Source organism: Mesoplodon densirostris, chromosome 14 (genome assembly GCF_025265405.1).
Source record: "Mesoplodon densirostris isolate mMesDen1 chromosome 14, mMesDen1 primary haplotype, whole genome shotgun sequence".
Lineage (NCBI taxonomy): Eukaryota > Metazoa > Chordata > Mammalia > Artiodactyla > Ziphiidae > Mesoplodon > Mesoplodon densirostris.
Genome location: NC_082674.1, coordinates 52,453,476 through 52,473,133, shown reverse-complemented (window position 1 = coordinate 52,473,133; position 19,658 = coordinate 52,453,476). Strand labels below are relative to the sequence as shown.

Genomic DNA, 19,658 nt, shown 5'->3' with positions numbered 1-19,658 from the left:
ATGAGGTACCTAGTAGAACAGGCAAATTCAAAGACACAGAAGGTAGATAGAGATTACCAGGGGCCAGAGAGAGGTGACAATGGGGAGTTATTGTTTAATGGGTGCAGAGTTCCTGTTTGGGATAATAAAAAAGTTCTAGACATAGAGAGTGGTGATGGTTACACAACACTGTGAATATACTTAATACCACTGAACTATGCACTTAAAAATGATTAAATGGTAAATTTTATGTATGTATAGTTTACATAATAAAAAAAAGTGCTAAGAATGGGCTTGGGTCAGAGGCCTTCATCTTGGCAGTAGAGCAGCATACATGGAATGAAGCCCACAGCCCACCAGCCAGTACACAAATACTAGACAAACACAAGCAGTTTCAACATTTCTGGGTAGGATACACTGTCACCCTGAGTTTAGCACAAAAATTGTTTCCAAATCCTCTTAAGGCTTGGTTTCCTGGCTTCCTCTCAAGCACCCCAACTGTCCACAAGAATAGAACCAAAGAGCCTGAATGGTAACAATCTGAAAGAAGTCCAACACCAGGGGCTGCCTATTGGCAGGATATTAGTCAGAAGCCAAGGACTTCAGCTGTGCTAAAGCCCTCTTCTCATAGGTGCAACGAGTTTGCAAAGACAAACACTCATATCTCTACCTCTTTAAATCTTTATATTGAAGCGTAATATACATACAGAAAAGGGTACATCATAAGAAACAATGAAGTAATAAAATTACTTCAGCACGCCAAATGTTAATTTCTTTTTTTTTTTTTTTTTTTTTGCAGTACGCGGGCCTCTCACTGTTGTGGCCTCTCCCGTTGCAGAGCACAGGCTCCGGACGCGCAGGCTCAGCGGCCATGGCTCACGGGCCTAGCCACTCCATGGCATGTGGGATCTTCCCGGACCGGGACACGAACCCGTGTCCCCTGCATTGGCAGGCGGACTCTCAACCACTGCGCCACCAGGGAAGCCCCATTAATTTCTTTTGATTTACTTTTTTCCCCAGAAGAAGGGCTGGGGAAAAACTCAAGTTGTGTATTAGATGGCCAATTTATCGATAAGACTGTTAAACAAAGACTAGAATTACCAATTTACACTAACATATTCATGCAAAAAAAGAGTTGTCCCCAATTCCTCACTTTCTTTCATTTTCTACATCCCTTCCAACCCATCCCAAAGCAACTCATCTACAATACATGAAAATGTTTCTTCTATCTGCTCACTTCTCTCCACATTGACTGTTAAAATTATCTCCATCTTCCTGGCTAATATTATATTACCTGGACCAGTACCATAGTGCCCTCTAAGTGTTCTCTTGGCTTCACTTTTTTCCCTTTTGGCACAATAATGGTTTGTATTATCTCTGGGCGTGCCAAATTTTTTTTAAAATTTATTGTATTTATTTATTTTTGGCTGCATTGCTGTGTATGGGCTTTCTCTAGTTGCGGCGAGCGGGGGCTACTCTTCCTTGCGGTGCGTGGGCTTCTCCATTGCAGTGGTTTCTCTTGTTGTGGAGCACGGGCTCTAGGCGTGCGGGTTTCAGTAGTTGTGGCACACAAGCTCCAGAGTGCAGGCTCAGTAGTTGTGGCGCACGGGCTTAGTTGCTCCGTGGCATGTGGGATCTTCCCAGACCAGGGATTGAACCCATGTCCGCTGCACTGGCAGGCAGATTGTTAAACACTGCGTCACCAGGGAAGCCCCTGGGCTTGCCAAATTTTGAAACATGTTACAATAAAATTTAAAAAGGAAGGAGATTGTCATAATTGTGGGAAAGAGGTAAAAATGTGGAATGAAGATTGTCAGAAGTCCACGTAACCCCATTTTGAAGTGGAGTATTAATTTTGGCTCTGTTCATTCTGTATACCTAACCTTGCTAACAGAATGAGGATGAAGCTTTGGGGTTTTTCTGTTTTTACCTTGAGACCCCATTTTACCTAACTACTACCACACAGAGATTTGTAAGCAAAAAAGAATAGCTTTTAACGTGCAAAAAAACATTCCAACCACAGTGATTTTTTTTAATAAGTTCTCGGTATCATGGCTTCACTCTTGATTATATTATTCATCCTTCACACATGCATCAGGGATCCTATGAGGACATAAATCACATTGCATCAGTCCCTTGTTTGAAGCCCTCCAATGGTTCCCTATTATACTTAGAATAAAAATTCAGATTTCCTACCAAGGCCAACTTCTTGCCTTTGCTGTTCCCTCTGCAAGTATTTTGTGCTCTCAGACCAGCTTGCCTCCTTAGAGAAGACTTCCCTCTCTCAAATGAAAGCAAAAGCCCTTTTTTAAAGGCTTTTAAATAATTTTTAACATCTCCTCCAGTGAGCCTGATACCCAGTGATGCTGAGAACCACTGTAGTAAATGAGTCTTGCTTTTGCTTACAATGATTTTTCTGCCAATTTACTTCTTGGTACCTGTTACCACCTGTGGGTTAAGAAACTGGAAAACCAACATGTTGGAAGTGGAGGAAGGAAAGAAGGAAGGGAGGGAGGGAGGGAGGAGAAAGAGAGAGGAGGAGAGGGAGGGAAGGAAAGAGGGGGAGAGGGAGGGAAGGAGGGAAGGAGGGAGGAAGAAAGAGAAGGAGAGAACGAAAGAAAGAGAGAGGGAGGAGGAAGGGAGGAAACAGGGAAGAAGAAAGGAAGGAAGGAACGAAGGAAGGGAGGGAGGGAGGGAGGGAAGGAAGGAACGAACGAACGAAGGAAGGGAGGGAGGGAGGGAGGGAAGGAAGGAAGGAAGGGAGGAAGGGAAGGACAACCTGTACTAATCCAGTGCCAAAGGTCACACCTATGTGCTAAACACAATGGTTATGTTCATAAACTCTAGAGAAGTCATACTACCTATACGAACTTTTTTGTTTTTCTTAGTTCATGACATTTAACTCTGAATCAGAGTTGAAATCAGAGAAACCAAATGCAAATGTACCTCCTTAGAGCTGCCTTCCTCAGCTTCCTGGGTAAGGAGGGCCATTTCCTCTTCTGAGCTTTGATAAGGCTCTTCAGTCTCTGATACACTTTCTTACACTAATTACTACTATTTTTTGTTTACTGTCAGCTCCTTAGGATAAGAGGCTTGGCCGTATTGTTCACTGATACATCCTCAACACCTACACAGTGCATGATACATGGTAGATGCTTAGTAAAATAATGAATTATATGATTCATTTATTCATTCAACAACTATTTCCTGAATATCATGTGCCAAGCAGCATCCTAGACTTTGAGAATACAGCTGTGAACAAAACAGCAATAATCCTCATCCCATTACATGCTAATGTGGAGCACAGACAAGATTAATAATTACAATAAAATATACAGCATGGTAGATAGTCATAAGTGCCAAGAAGAAAAAACAAAGCAGAAAAAACTAATCTATGATGATAAAAGGTAGATCAGTGGTTGTCTAGGAACTGTGCTGGAGAGAGAGAGATGGATTGTACAGGGGAAGAGAGAGACTTTTTTTTTTTTTCTTACAGTATGCGGGCCTCTCACCGCTGCGGCCTCTCCCGCCGCGGGGCACAGGCTCTGGACGCGCAGGCTCAGCGGCCATGGCTCACGGGCCCAGCCGCTCTGCGGCATGCGGGATCCTCCCGGACCAGGGCACGAACCCGCGTCCCCCACATCGCCAGGTGGACTCCCAACCACTGTGCCACCAGGGAAGCCCAAGAGGGAGACTTTTAAGGGATGATGAACACATTCTGTCACTTGACTGCCATGGTGGTTTCACAAGTGTATATACCAGCCAAAATTAATCAAATTGGACACTTCAAATTGATACAGTTTATTGTATGGAAATTATAGCTCAATAAAGTTTTCAAAAATTAAAGCAGAAAGTGGAGGACTAAACTTTTAGAGAGGTGGTCAGTGAAAGCATTATTGAGCAGGTGAATTTTTTTAAAAAGACCTCAGGAAAGTGAAAAGGCTAACTCTATAAATATGTGAGTGAAGACCAATCCAGAGAGAGGGAACAGCAAATGCACAGACCCTAAAGAGGGAGCACACTTAGCACCATCCATGAATCAGCAATCAGCATGGGTCTAGCTAGAGCAGACTGAGCAAGGGAGAAAGCTATTAATCTGATTGTGAAAGGAAGCCCCTAGAGTGAGATGAGAGCCATGAATACATTAACTGACTTAGGCTTTAACAGAGTCACTCTGTTGACACACTGTTGTGTGTCGACAATAGGCTAAAGAGCAGATGCAAAGAGGTCAGTTAGGAGAATGTTATTATAATCTAGGAGAGAAGTAATGGTGATCTGAACAGAGTAGAGGGGAGTAGTGAAAAGTAATCAAATTAAACCCAACAAGATTTGATGATGAACTAGATGTGGGCATGAGAAAAAGAGGATATGAACCGGAAAAATGGAGGTACCACTGACTGAGATGATAAAAAATATAGGAGGAACAAATATGGGAGGCAAAGAAGGAACTTAGTCTGGGGCATATTCCATTTTTTGATACCTTTTTCACATTTAAATAGAGTTCTCAAGTATGTCATAAGTATATACCTGGAATTTAAGGGAGAAATCCAGTTTGGAGATATAAATTTGGGAGTTGTTAGGCTATAGATAGTATTTAAATCCATAGAACTGGGACTTCCCTGGTGGCGCAGTGGTTAAGAATCCGCCTCCCGATGCAGGGGGCACAGGTTCAAGCCCTAGTCTGGGAAGATCCCACATGCCGCAGAGCAATTAAGCCTGTGTGCCACAACTACTGAGCCTGCGCTCTAGAACCTGAGAGCCACAACTACTGAAGCCCACGCACCTAGAGCCCATGCTCCACTACAAGAGAAGCCACCACAATGAGAAGCCCACGCACCGCAACAAAGAGTAGCCCCCACTTGCCGCAACTAGAGAAACCCCGCGCGTAGCAATGAAGACCCAATGTAGCCAAAAATAAATAAATAAAAATAAATTAAAACAAACAAACAAAAAACTAAATGAGATCACCTAGGAAGTGTGTTGGAGATAGGGAAGAAAACAGGACCAAAGACTTAAGCCCAGGGACACTCCAACATTGAGAAGTGGGGTAAATGAGAAAGAACCAGCAAACAAAAGAGATATGAAAAGGGAAAAAAAAGGAACGGACTAGAAAATTAGGGGGAAAATTAGGCAAATGTGGTGTCCTGGAAGACAAGTGTTTCAAAGAAAAGAGAAGTCAAGTATGTCAAATGTTGCTCATGGATCAAGTCTCAAAAGGCTGTCATTTAAGACCAAAATAAATGCAAAATCATTATATAAATTTTTGAACAGAGGCTTGGTTAAGAAAACCAAGCATATTAATAGTAGAGCATTCTAATCTTAATACATCAAAAATATTAAGTACCACTTATTATTACACAATTCTTACATAAAACATACCCCCAAATGTCTACTTTTTAATGGGTAAATTATCAACTACTGAAAAGTTCTGATTTTAATTGTTTCAAAACTAGATGACCACTTACATTTTTTCCCCACTAGCTATTACCTATTCTCTGTTATGTAAATATTCATTCTAATTAGTAACGTTAAAAGTTTTTTAGCATCTTTTTCTCTTTTGTAAAACATTTCCTTCGTACAAGGTATTTTTTGTAAATAGTTAATTCAGAGTTATTCAGAATTTAAATATTAAGTTGTGGATCTCCATGTTTGTTTTTTAGCAAAAAAATGAACACAATGAAAATCACAATGGCTTTCAAGAAGGACCAAATTTTTATTCTATTTATTTTCTGTGTTGTTATAGACTTTAGGCACTGTCCTTCTACAAATTATATCTTGGAACTGTAAGTTTAGGACCACAACTTTAGAAAACAAACTATTATGAAACACATCTTTGAGCTACAAAAAAGGGTTGACCCATTCAGAATTAAAGTTTAAATAAACTCAATGTTCAAAACCTGATATAAAATATAAAATGGAAAATTCCTTTATTTAAAAAAAAAAGTGGGACTTCCCAGGTGGCACAGTGGCTAGGACTCCGCACTCCCAATGCAGGGGGCCTGGGTTCGATCCCTGGTCAGGGAACTAGATCCCACATGCATGCCGCAACTAAGAGTTTGCATGCCACAGCTTAGGAGTCCACCTGCAGCAACTAAGAACTGGTGCAACCAAATAAATTAATTAATTAAAAAAAAAAGTATTCTAAACTGATTTAAGCATCCTCAAGCTGTAAAATTTCATCAATCTGTACTGACAAAGGGTGGTTTGTTTATTAGATTAGCTTGACTAATTTCTCTGGAGGCTTTCCTTTATTACATTGTTAAAAGTGAAAATCCAACCTTAAAAACAAGAATTATCAGAAATAGACGAAGCATTACAGCGTGTATAACCAAATAAGATTATCTAAACTTTCCTCCATAGCTACTGAGAATAAAGCAACATGATCTCAAAATGGTGAGTAAGTGTTAATAAAATAAAATGGCATTTTATTTACTCTCTATATCCCATCTTTACAAATTTTCCCATATATTGGTACACATATAAATGTATATATGTATGTAAGAGAGAAAGGGCATGAGAAAGAGAATGTGCTTTAAATTTTGCTTCTTCTATGACACAAAGCAGGGAGTTGTGGTGGCTCTACTCCGGCTTATGAAGCTACAATGCTACGTAAGAGAGCTCAGCATAAACTGATTATTAATCACAGGTTTTAGCAGGTTCTTATTCCTTACCACCAGAATTATACAAGGAGATCAGTGTACCTTGTTGTAGAAGGAATTGTGGAAATTAAAAACAAGTGATTACTTTCTTTTGAGATTAGATGTTTACCTGTGTAAACAAAATGCTGGCCTTTTAATCCAGAGCCTAACCTGTCTTGATCCTAGAAATCAGAGTGTGTCTACCATTGTATATACTCTTTTTTTTTAACCATCGTATATAGTCTCTTGATACGTGATATTCTCTAATCTAACTGCTTGAAAATGACAGAATTGAGCATATGATCAGTTGGCCAGAAAAAAATTATATCAGTAAAGGTAGATTCTATCTTCTTCCCTCTGTCTGCTGAAAACACAACCCAAAACTAGAGGAGTTTTGGTACACTAAAACTTAAGTCTAGAAAAGGCAATAACATTATTCATTGTTTTAAAAAGACAATATGGACTTCCCTGGTGGTCCAGTGGGTAAGACTCTGCACTCCCAATGCAGGGGGCCTGGGTTTGATCCCTGGTTGGGGAACTAGATCCTATATGCATGCTGCAACTAAGAGTTTGCATGCCACAATTAAAGATCCTGCATGCCGCAACTAAGACCAGTGCAGCCAAAATAAATAAATATTAAAAAAAAATAAAATAAAAAAGACAATAAAGAAACAGAGATTTATATTTCAGGATCTCTACAGGAAGGGAATCTCTAAATGCTTATGAAAGAACAATTCAGCAGAAGAAAGAAGAAATAATTTACTACTAAATGGTTTAGCATGGAAGCTGTGGCTAAATGTTTCCTCACAAAACATCTTACTGGTTTTGAAAAACAAGAAGTCACAAAAGAAAAACCAACATGTCTTTATAAAATGCCAAAATTCAGTCTCAAAAAAAGAGAAATAACCATGTATGAGACTCTACTAAGCATATAAATTATCTCCCCAAAAGTCACTGTTTAAAAAAAGAAAACACTCTATGAGAATTTCTATTTAAGTTCCAGGAAAGGAAAACAGTGGTATTAATGAAGTAAGCAGAACAATAAAACTTTCCTAAAGACACATGCCAGATTGCAACAGTCCTCAAGGCTTAGGTCCCTCAGCGATTTATGATCAAATATGAAAGGATCTCAATTATACGAGTAAAACACTGATGTTCTTCCCTTTGGACAAGAAATGTTCACCACAGAGTTTTCTGTGTACTTTTATAACTGAATTCATGTTTTATTCTTGCAAAATTTTATTTCTGTTGAAGAAAAACATTCACTACAAGAAAGGTATTTAGGTCACTAGTGCATAGTCATTTTCTCTAGCTTTACATATTTCCATAAATATATACTGCCTTCGTTACTTCTCTATTACTTTGCCTTCCTCATATCCCAAAGGCATTATATATTGTGGTTAATAAGAAAAAAAAGTTAATGCATGCACTTGGCTGCCAACTGTCAAATGCACTTTTTGGACCAAAGAAAGAAGTAATGCAGACAAACTGAGCAGGAGAGAGAAATTTAAATAGAGAGGGAAAGACAGAAAAAACCTACCACATCTAGTGTATGAATAAATAGTCCCCAAGCACTTCATAAATTATGGCAAGTAGAAGTAATATACCGACATATACTGAATTCTCACTGTAAAAATTTAATACCAAGCTATATTAACATTTCAAATCAGAGTAGTTGGCACCTTTAACACAGTGGTTCTCAACCTTGGATGAATACTGAAATCACCAGTTTTTAGTTGTTGTGTTCTTTTTTTTTTGGCCACACCGCGTGGCATGCGGGATCTTAGTTCCCCGACCAGGGATTGAACCCGTGCCCCCTGCAGAAGAAGCGTGGAGTCTTAACCACTGGACCACCAGGTAAGTCCCCCTACCCTTGTTTTTTTTTAATCACCAGTTTTAAAGAATACTGATGCCCAGGTCCCATCCCCACAGATTCTTACTTAACTGGTCTGAAGTATGTCCAGAGCATGAAAATTTTTAAAGCTCCAAAAGTGATTCTTATGTGTAGCCATGATTGAGAACCACTGATTTAAAATGACAGAAATTGAAGACAGTAGTTTAGTTGTTGGAGTACATGGACACACACACCCCAGAGTTCAAAAAACTTGCTCATTCTTCTTAGAAGCAACCTCTTAATATCCTAGAATCATTAATTCTCTCACAAGCTCATCCAATGACAGCAGTGTAAAAATAACTTTGCCTTTGTTGCCTATACGTGTTCTAAAAACTGCTAAGTTGATTTAGTAGAGTATTTCATAAATAACATTCACCTAGAAGCTGACAGAAGTACTAACCAAGGATCCAGGCCTCACAAAAACATTTCCGGTAGGATCTGGGTTGTATATTTTACTGCCAGCCTAGGTTCTATTACAGTTTACTTCTTTCTTTACAACTTTTCTTGATTTAAGAATATATTTGCGTTCAAAGGATTTTGTGGGTTAAAGTGCATTTTCAATCATTTTCACAGTGACCATTTTCTTTACAACTTTGAAGTATAAGTAATGTACAATAAACTGCATATCTAAAGCATGCAATTTCATAAGTTTTGACATACATATATTTACATCCATAAAACAGCTGCCACAATGAACATAAACATTTTTTCACACTTAAAAATTTTCATGCACCCCTCTGTAATCTAATCTGTTCCTCCCTCTACTCTTATGCCCAGGCATCTGCTTTCTGTCACTATAGATTGTTGCATTTTCTAGGATTTTATATGAGTAGAATCATACATTATGTTAAAAAAAGCTTTTATCTGGCTTACTTCACTCAGCAAATGATTTCGAGATTCAACCATTTTGTTGCGTATATCAAAAGTTCTTTCCTTCTTATTGCTGAGTGATATTCCTATCAACGCTCATGATTATCGCATTGTATAACCAACATGTTTTATAACCAACATGTTTTCTTGGCACAGACTATTGTGAGAAGCTAACAAAAGCTCCTAGATGTTGGTGTCAATGGTTTTTGGAAAAACTAAGTCTGGTGATCCCCATTTTATTTTATTTTTTTTAATTTTATTTATTTATTTATTTATTTATGGTTGCATTGGGTCTTCATTGCTGCGCTCGGGCTTTCTCTAGTAGCAGAGAGCAGGGGCTACTCTTCGTTGCGGTGGATGGGCCTCTCACTGTGGTGGCTTCTCTTGTTGCAGAGCACAGACTCTAGGCATGTGGGCTTCAGTAGTTGTGGCTCGCAGGCTCTAGAGCACAGACTCAGTAGCTGTGGCGCACGGGCTTAGTTACTCCACGGCATGTGGGATCTTCCCAGACCAGGGCTCAAACCCATGTCCCCTGCATTGGCAGGCAGACTCCCAACCACTGCGCCACCAGGGAAGCCCCAATCCCCATTTTAGTTCTCACTTTACCACTTATCAGCGATGTTTGAAGCAAGTCACTTATCTGTCACATACACCTTCTCTGGAAAATGAGGATATACCACCTCACCTACGTAATTCACCTTAGATGAGTACTTAAGGACTCTCTGACTTCTAAGACCTATTGATTCTATTGAAATAGGTAAACCTTCTAAAAAGATAGGAGTGCCCTTCTGTTTATATACTGTCTGTGGCTGCTTTTGAGCTGCACCAAGAATGATGAGTACTTGTGACAGAAACTGTATAGCTGTCAAGCATAAAATATCTGTCCTCTCAAAAAAAAGTTTACCAACTTATTCTAAGTAATCATGAAATGTTCCTTAAGCTAGCTAAAAAATCATGTGTAGTGATGTTTAGATTTACTGATTGACAAAAACACATTCTACTGTTCTAAGAAAAAAATGTTTTTTCTTGTTACTTTAGCTAAAAAAATGAAAGAAAAACCATAGGAACTTAAAAATAGATTTTTTAAATCCCTGTGTCAGTACCCAATAAATTCAGATGGTATATAAGTTACTAAAATCAAAAGGCACATTACAAACCCCAGTTCAAGAAATATTAGGAAAATACCGAGTTAAAGAAATACTATAATAGTTTTCTAGGAAAGTCAAAGTAGATATGTATGTTTTCATATTCCTGCCCAAATGATAAATACTTGAAAAAATGAAATAATCACTACTTTCTAGGAAAGTCAAAGTAGGTATGTATGTTTTCATATTCCTGCCCAAATGATAAATACTTGACAAAATGAAATAATCACTACTGCCAGAATAAAAAATGAACAACCTATAAAAATGGCTGGTGAAACTTAGATATCCAAGAATACTTTCTGCACCTTTCTGTCAGATTTTTGGTCTAGGAATAATAGGAGGAAGGCTGTATAACACAGTGGTTAAGAAAATGGACTTTAGGATCAGAGAAACCAAAGTCAGTAAAGGCAATTAGCACTACTGTAAAATAACTGAATAAAAGGTCCTCAAAATATATTTTGAAAAAGAACAATTTTTTAAAGGAATTATCTTTTAAATTAAAATTAAAGTCATTAGGGAACTACAAATACTGGAAAAACCCTAAGAAACTCAAGAAGGGATTATGTGAGGAAACCTGCCAGCTAAAAAAATGTGCTCATCATTAGAAGAAAAGATATAAATTTCTATTATAGGATGTAATAGAACCACTTATTTGATTATTTATCTGAAAATAAATCTGGTTAGCTAATTCAATCATCTGGGTTTTCTCTTCCTAATTACAAGTTGCTGCTTTTTTTTTTTCCCAAAAGACATATACCAGGTCATTAAAAGTCTGATCTGGCAGTCATCTGGAGTACAAACTGAAGACTTCAAAGAAAAACCATGTAGATGTCTGCTATAATGACATTGGAAACTGCAAGGAAAGCAGCACTGTTTTGTAAATAATCAAGATCAATTAAAAACAATTTGTAGGCTAAGGACAGAAATAGTATACTTTAGGGTCTTTAGGAACAACACAATGTTGTAATTAAAATACATTGCTGGGACTTCCCTGGTGGTGCAGTGGTCAAGAATCCACCTGCCAGTGCAGGGGACACGGGTTTGAGCCCTGGTCCAGGAAGATCCCACATGCCGCAGAGCAACTGAGCCTGCGAGCCACAACAACTGAAGCCTGCATGCCTACAGCCCGTGCTCCCCAACAAGAGAAGCCACCGCAATGAGAAGCCTGCACACCGCAACAAAGAGTAGCCCCCACTCACTGTAACTAGAAAAAGCCCGCACGCAGCAATGAAGAGCCAATGCAGCCAAAAATAAATAAATAAAAATAAATAAATTTATAAAAAAAAATACATTGTCTCCTATACCTGAATGCCTATAAAGATGAATTTTGGGAGATAGCTTTGTTCTATGTTGTTTAATCTCAATTCCTGGTCTTTACTTAGCATCTTTATCATTGCCTTGGAGATTCTGACCAAACACCATGAACTCAGATCTAACCAAAAGGGAACAGTGGCCAACTTCTGTGCAATCACCTTATTGACCCACTTTGTTCATTTGAGATAGATGCCGGAGGCTGTTTTTCAGACTCTATCCACAGTTGGGAATATCCAAACTTTCAGATGATTCTATCTTTGAAAAGGGATTCTGAAAACCAGAATCTTTTCCTGTTATCATTATCCCTACAAACAAAGACTGTTACATAAAATCATTCTGAATGTATGGCTAATATGTAATGGAAAAATACAGTTTACAAAGAGAAATTGAAATTGAACTCACCTGTCCACTTTTCCCTATTTCCAGCTCCATTATGGCAACAGGAGTGTGCATTTGAGCTGAGTGTCTTGACTGTGATTTGCCATCAACTCTCCAGCTCAAGCCCCGAAGCCCACTGTCCCAGCGGCTCTGGTTCATGAGGCTCTCTCGGATTTTTGTCTTATGGCTCTTCCAGAATTTGGAAATGACAGCAGCTTGGTCAGATGTGATCCCGCCTTGCTTTTTGGTTTGAGCAGTCAAGAATGCCTCCAGCTGGTTGAAATCCATGTCTGCAGATGCAATAGACTATAATGACAGAAAAAATAACAAATATGAATTTGGTAGATAACTAGAAAAAGATGCATCTTAACTACAGATCACATTTTGAGTGATTCTTAATCACTGAATAAGTTTTCAAAAAGGGTCATCAAAAGATAGTAATGAGAATAAGCGCTTCATAAATACAAAAATATTCCCTTTGAAAATACTGAATATCAGAAAAGTTATTGTGAAAAATTCCATTTTGGGAAGTCCCTGGTGGTCCAGTGGACAGGACTCCACGCTCTCACTACCGAGGGCCCAGGTTCAATCCACAGTAGGGGAACTAAGATCCCACAAGCCACATGGCGTGGCCAAAAAAAAAAAAAATCAGTGTCACTCAAATTCTCTATCAATAACTAGAATCTATAAATATCCAGTTCCATGATGAGGAAATAATAAAATATAAATAAAATTAAAATGTAAAAATAATAAAACAAGAGAATAAAATGAATTAGTGCTCTGATGAAATCTTACATAATTTCACAGTGCCTTATAGCCAGGCTTGGTTTGATATACTATAACTGGGTAATGCCTTGTCCATACGAAGTACTAAGTAAATTTTGTTAAGTGAATGAATTAGTTTAGTTTTATAGCCCATCTTCAACCAAATAGCTCATATCCAATAATACTACTCTGAAACTATATACTACTTTATTCTTTTCCATAAGTTTTCAAACCTTAATTGCCATTGCTGTTCTGAGAACAGTAAGCAGCTAAACTGAAGCGGGAAATCATCAAAGGGCTAGGGCAATGGAGCCCTGAATAAATCAGTGATGGTTAATGATTTGGTCTCAGAACAAGCTTCCCCCTGCCTGGCCATGAGGACTGGTATGAGCTCCAAACCAAAATATCATAGTACCTCCTTTCTCTGGGCACAATGATTGATCCAAATTAATCTCCCAATTTAGGAGGAGAAGTGGTCTTGCCTCCTAGGGTCATGGTACCAGAAGAACATGAAACTGGAGGGTTGCAGACAGACATCTTTGATCTTTTGGCAAAAGCCTGATTGCAATAAAATAGAATGAAGCCAAGCAGAGATGAGAGTGGGTTCTAATGGAGTGATATCCTGTTCTGTAATCCCCAAGGCCTTGGTTCCTGCAGACCTTTCTTCAACTCTGTATGTTATCTCGGCACCTTTTCCACCTGTAGGCACCAAAAACTCCCATTTACTATTCAAGGTAGTTTAAGCTGTATTCCTATCATTTGGAACCAAGAGTCCTGCCTACACTTGAGCAGTGGCAGTGAGAACAGAGGAACGTAAAGGTAGACAGTGTACAGGTGGAGTATAAGTAGAATAGGTGGAACGGAGGCTGAAAGACAAACATGCTGTCTTTCATTTCTCCATTAATATGAAAAAGTTGTATGATAAATATTACAACATAGATTAAAGATATTTCACATTACAATTCAACTAATGTTTACTGAATATCTGCCTATTTACCAGGTAGGAGGACCCAAAATCTCTGGCTATGCCACTCAATAGAAACATTAATTTGTATAATATACTATAATTAAATAAAATTATTTCCACTAGCACTTTGCTTCACACGATCACATCACAACACAGGTGATGTGTATCATTCTTTTCCTCAAAGCATATTAAGAAATCTATTCTGATTTAACTTCACTTGTGATAGAAGTTATTTTGGTTGGGTTCCAGTCAATAATATCTTGAACTGGGGTCAATTCATCCAAAAAAGGTGTTACCGTCTCTGTAACATATTCTTTTTTTTTTTTTTTTTTTTGCGGTACGCGGGCCTCCCACCGCTGTGGCCTCTCCCGCCGCGGAGCACAGGCTCCGGACGCGCAGGCCCAGCGGCCATGGCTCACGGGCCCAGCCGCTCTGCGGCATGCAGGATCCTCCCAGACTGGGGCACGAACCCGTGTCCCCTGCATCGGCAGGCGGACTCTCAACCACTGCGCCACCAGGGAAGCCCCATATTCTTCTTTTTACTTGCCCAACTCTTTAAAAATGTAAAAACCATTCTTAGCTAATGGGCTATACAAAAATAGTGTGTCCTGCAGGATGTAGTTTGCTAACCCCTGCTCAAGAACATCCTACAAAACAAACTGACACATGTCCTACGTGACTTGGCAATGTCCCATCTAATATTATGTGGAACCTGTTTATAATTACCTGGGCCTAGAAATTAATCTTTTTCTTTTTACATAAAAAATTATTCTTTGGCACAGTTTTAATAAGCTCTAAATTTTCCAGGAATGCAACTAATACAGCTTGTATCAATACTTTGGTTAGGTCAGAACTTTACAAATAGGTTGTTGAGCATTTTGGACAATCTCATTACCAGTGGCAATACCATTCATAGTTTGATATCTGAACTACCAAAACAACACATCTATATATGTCTGCATTTACTGCTGCACAGTCACAGTGATTCTACATATAGGTGCAAGTATTTGATTAATTCATTACATGTTCTAATGCAGTAATGCTTCAACATTTACATTGTTAAATATATTTTTAAAATTACTGTATTATTTTATTTTCCTTATAACTTTCCTTTATATTACATGTATGTTATCATATTATTAGAAATTATACATGTTAATTTTATTATATGTGAATTATAATTATACATGCATTTCATTTAAGGTTAATAAAGGAACTGTATGGTCAGACCACTCAAGATGGCTGTTCTCTTGCTCTCTGTACATCCCCTGCCTGACCAGTGCCTGCTTCACCTATACCCTACACTATGACTGACCTTCCTATAAACTTGACCCAGACCCCAGCTAGTGACTGTTCTTATCAAAAGGGCAGTGAGGGGTGTGCCCCTCTGCTGGTCTCCCTGGTAACTAATGAGCCAATCTGACGTAATTCCCCCTATAACTGGCAATCTCCCCTTCCACCCAAGAGCAAAGCCTGCCACCATGTCCTGCCTGCTGTCTGTCACACATGGTGGGGTGTTGCTACAGGACCTTGCTTCAGATGTATAAGCTCCTCCATCCATTAAACCCCTGATGTCTCTGTCGCTGACTCTGAGCTCTTTCTTCAGTCTTGAAGCTGGGCAAGTGCAGGCCTTGTAGGCCTGCAGAGTGCAGGCCAACAGGGACACTGGAAAATATTTACTATAAAAAGGAAACCCTGGGTCTGATAGGTTTGAGAGCCACTGAGGATCAAGTCCAAACCCAACACAACAGGCCCTTCAAAATGTGAGCTGACTTATTATAGGCTAGAGGGTCTTTGGAGAAAGAGAACCAAGAATGGCTCTCTTGACATAAGAGAACCCATTTAGGCCTAAGCCATTTTGTGATCTAAGCCTGGCTGCCATGCTTGCCCTTGAACAGATCTCAGTAATTAATGATCTTAAGGGAGGGAATGCAGAAACTAGGGAGGAGCAGTCAAGAAACAACAGTGCAGCCTTGGGGCAGGGTCCTGGTTCCTCAAGGGATATACATAATATATCTTTGAGTTCTGCAGGAACTAAGGCCCCCACCAGGTGGAGGATGGAATGAAGATGTTGATAGTCTAGACTTTAATCAACTAAAGCTTGGACTCTGCCAACCTTTGTCCCAATTCTATGCTGAATTCTCCTCTGCTCAAGCCCCCTCATGAATATACATGTACCCTTAGTTTAAAACTTCCCCAATTTTGCTGTTCAGGAAGACACTGCTTTGAGAAAGATCCCCAGTGTTCTCCTAACTTGCTGCAAGTAATAAATCCTTCCTTCTCTCGATCTCTGGCTTGGTTGTGGCTATTGGCTCAATGCCCACCACTCTTGGGCAAACCCAGTTTTCTGGTAACATTATCCTCCTATCTTATTTTACTCCCTGCCTCCCACACTTGCCACTCAAACAGCACTAACTTGTTCATAATGCCCCTGCTACCAATCCCAATATGCTAGCTGCTTCTTTCTATGTGCCTCTGTTCACGCTATTCTAACTGCCTGAAACGTCCTTTCATCACCACCTTCACCAGATTAACTTCTATTCACCATTCAAGACTCAGTTCAAGCATGACTCCCCCAATATTCCTCCTCCCCTAGTAAGGTAAGGGTGCCTCTCTATTCCAAAAATGCCCTAATATCTCTATCATAGCACTTACCTCAATGTAATGAAGCTTTCTGTTTACAAGTCTATTTCACCCAACAGACTTTAATCTTTGACAGTCTAATTTGTGTATCTCTGCAAATATAGGATCTAACACAACTTTTTGAATTTATGTTCTGACAAGCACAACTGTATCAACAACTTTTTAAACCAAAAGTAATAAATGTTGCAGATTAAGTCTAGAAGTATCTACAGTTACCAACTCCTTGCTCTACAAAATCTTACCATGTATATCACAAACTATAAACTCCTAGATAAAGCAGAAAATAATCCCATGGTGTTGATATCTGTTTGTCTAATCTAGCCTTGCAAATTAGCAAGGGGCTCAGAGCTAAAAGATATTTAGGCTAGGAAATCAGGAGAAAGGAAGAATCTGATTGAAAGATAAAAATGCAAACCATCATATTAATGTTATTGATAATGTTGTGCTGCTAGAATATAATCATAGAACAACCCCACATGATGTGGCTGCTGGTGGGCAGCTTGGAGAAACCACTGGTCACCTAGTCAACACAGATCAGCAATATGCTAAAAATGTATTTGACTGAAATATGATGATCCAATTACAACTTTTAAATGTTAAAAATTAATAATTAGCAGTTTGAAACTGAAATTTCAAATGAACAAAAAAAGTGAGGTAGTAAGAGACAGGAAAACAAAGAGATGTAAAAACATGCCAAGTTGTTCTGTCTATTTCAGAGAAAAGAAACAGACTGATATGTATGCAAGTCCGATCAAAATCCTAGCAAGACTTTTTGTAGGTATAGACAAAATTATTGTAAAATTTAAATGGAAAGGCAAAGGAAGTGGAGTAGATAAAACAATTTTGAATAAGAACCATAAAGTGGGAGGAATTGGTCTTCTGCATTTTAAGATTTAATTCACCGCTACAGTAATCAAGATTCTGTGATATCTGCAGAGAGACAGATACATAGACCAATGGAATACACAGACCAATAAAAACCACAGAAACAGACCCCCACAAAATGGGCAACTCATCTTTGACAAAGGTGCAAAAGCAATTCAATGAAGGAAAGAAAGAGAGCATTTTCAGCAAAAGGTAATCAAGCAAGTAGATATCCATAGGTTAAAAAAGAGAACCTCAACCTTAGTCTCATAACATATAAAAGTAAATTTTAAGTGGATCACGGGCTTAGATATAATGAAAAACTTTAAATCTTAGAAAGAAAAAGAAAGACAATCTTTGGGATCTAGGACTAATTAAAGCATTCTTAGACTTGACACCAAAAGCATGATCCATAAAAGCAAAAACTGTTAAATTCGACCTCATCAAAATTAACCTCACCATGTGCAAAAAAACCCCGTGAAGGGGATAAAGACATACTTCAAATTGGGAGAAAATATTTCAAGCCACATATCTAACCAAGGACTAGTATCTAGAATATATAAAGAACTTTCAGGGACTTCCCTGGAGGGCCAGCGGTTAAGACTGCATGCTTCCACTGCAGTGGGCGCGGGTTCCATCCCTGGTTGGGGAACTCTTTAAGATCCCGCATGCCACACGGTGCGGCCAAAAGACAAAACAAAAAAGAACTTTCAAAATGCGGTATTAAAAAATAACCAATCCCATTAGAAACTGGACAAAACGTATGAGAGACATTTCACCAGAGCAGATATACAGACGGTAGATAAGTACAATGAAAAATGCTAAACATCATTAGCCACCAGAGAAATGCAAATTAAAACCACAATGAGATGTCACTATACACTTATCAGAATGGCTAAAATGTAAAAATAGTGACAAGACAGGATACAGAGACTCTGGATCACTCATACATTGTTGGTGGGAATGTAAAATGGCACACCCACACTGCAAAACATTTTGTCAATTTATTAGAAAACTAAACATGCAACTTCCATATGACCAAGCAATAGCATTCCTGGGCATTTACCCCAGAGAAAGGAGAACTTACGCCCATACAAAAAGCTATACACAAATGTTTATGCAATAGCCAAAAATTAGAAACAAACCAGACATCCTTCAACTGGTGGTTAAATAAACTGTGGTATATCCATACCATGGACTATTTCTCTACAATAAAAAGGAAACGGGCCATTGATACTACAACTTGCATAAATTCTCAGAGAATTATGCTGAGTGAAAAAACCCAATCAGGAAAAGTTACACATTGTACTATTCCATTTATATCATATACTTGAAATGGCAAAATTACAGAAATGGAAGACAGATTAGTAGTTGCTAGTGATTAAGGAAGGGGTGGGGGCTCTTTGAGGAATATGTGGTTGCAGCTGCAGCTGAGCTCGGGTCCACCCACTCCTGCTCTTGGCTTGCCACTGTTTTTTCTCACCCAGGAACAAGTCATTCAGGGTGGTACATCACAACCATGGCTTTGAAAGATACCAGAAAGATACCCGTGGAACCAGAGGTGGCAATTTCACCAAATTAGAATCACCCTATCCAGTCACAATGTAAAACCTCTGGAGAAGGTTTGTGCAGACTTGATGAGAGATGCAAAGGAAAAGAATCTTAAAATGAAAAGACCAGTTTGGAGGCCTACCAGGACTCTGAGAATCACTACAAGAAAAACTCCTGCTGAAAAATTTGTTCTCTTTTTCAGATGAGGATATACAAGAAACTCATTGACTTGAACAGTCTTTCTGAAATTGTTAAGCAGATTACTTCCATCAGTATTTAGCCAGGAGTCGAGGCTGAATCACTACTGCAGATGCTTAAATCAACTATTTTAATAAATTGATTATCAGTTGTTTAAAGCGGAGAAAAAAAAAAGGAAGGAGCAAGGGTGGGTGGGAGGAAAGTAGATGTGGCTATAAAACTGCAACATGAGGGATCTTAGTGGTGATGGAAAGTTCTGTGTCTTGACTGTACCAATGTTAACATAGTGGTTGTGATATTATACTAGTTTTGCAGTACGTTATTGTTAGGGGGAATCAATAAAAAATACAATGGTATCTCTTTGTATTATTTCTTATAGCTGCATGTGAATCTACAATTATCTCTAAATAAAAATCCTAATTAAAAAAGAAACCTACATCAGGCCTATTTCT

At 38.7% G+C, this 19,658-nt stretch overlaps 1 protein-coding gene and 1 pseudogene across 1 annotated transcript in view; one reads left to right on the top strand and one right to left on the bottom strand.

The window, feature by feature from the left end:
* COMMD1 (copper metabolism domain containing 1) overlaps positions 1–19,658 on the bottom strand; it is a 160,525-nt gene that overhangs the window by 72,505 nt on the left and 68,362 nt on the right. The window contains exon 2 of the mRNA XM_060117492.1: positions 12,243–12,524. Within this exon, the coding sequence (XP_059973475.1) occupies positions 12,243–12,524 (282 nt within the window). The remainder of the gene's footprint in view (positions 1–12,242; positions 12,525–19,658) is intronic.
* On the top strand, positions 18,977–19,348 carry LOC132502095 (small ribosomal subunit protein uS10-like; annotated as a pseudogene).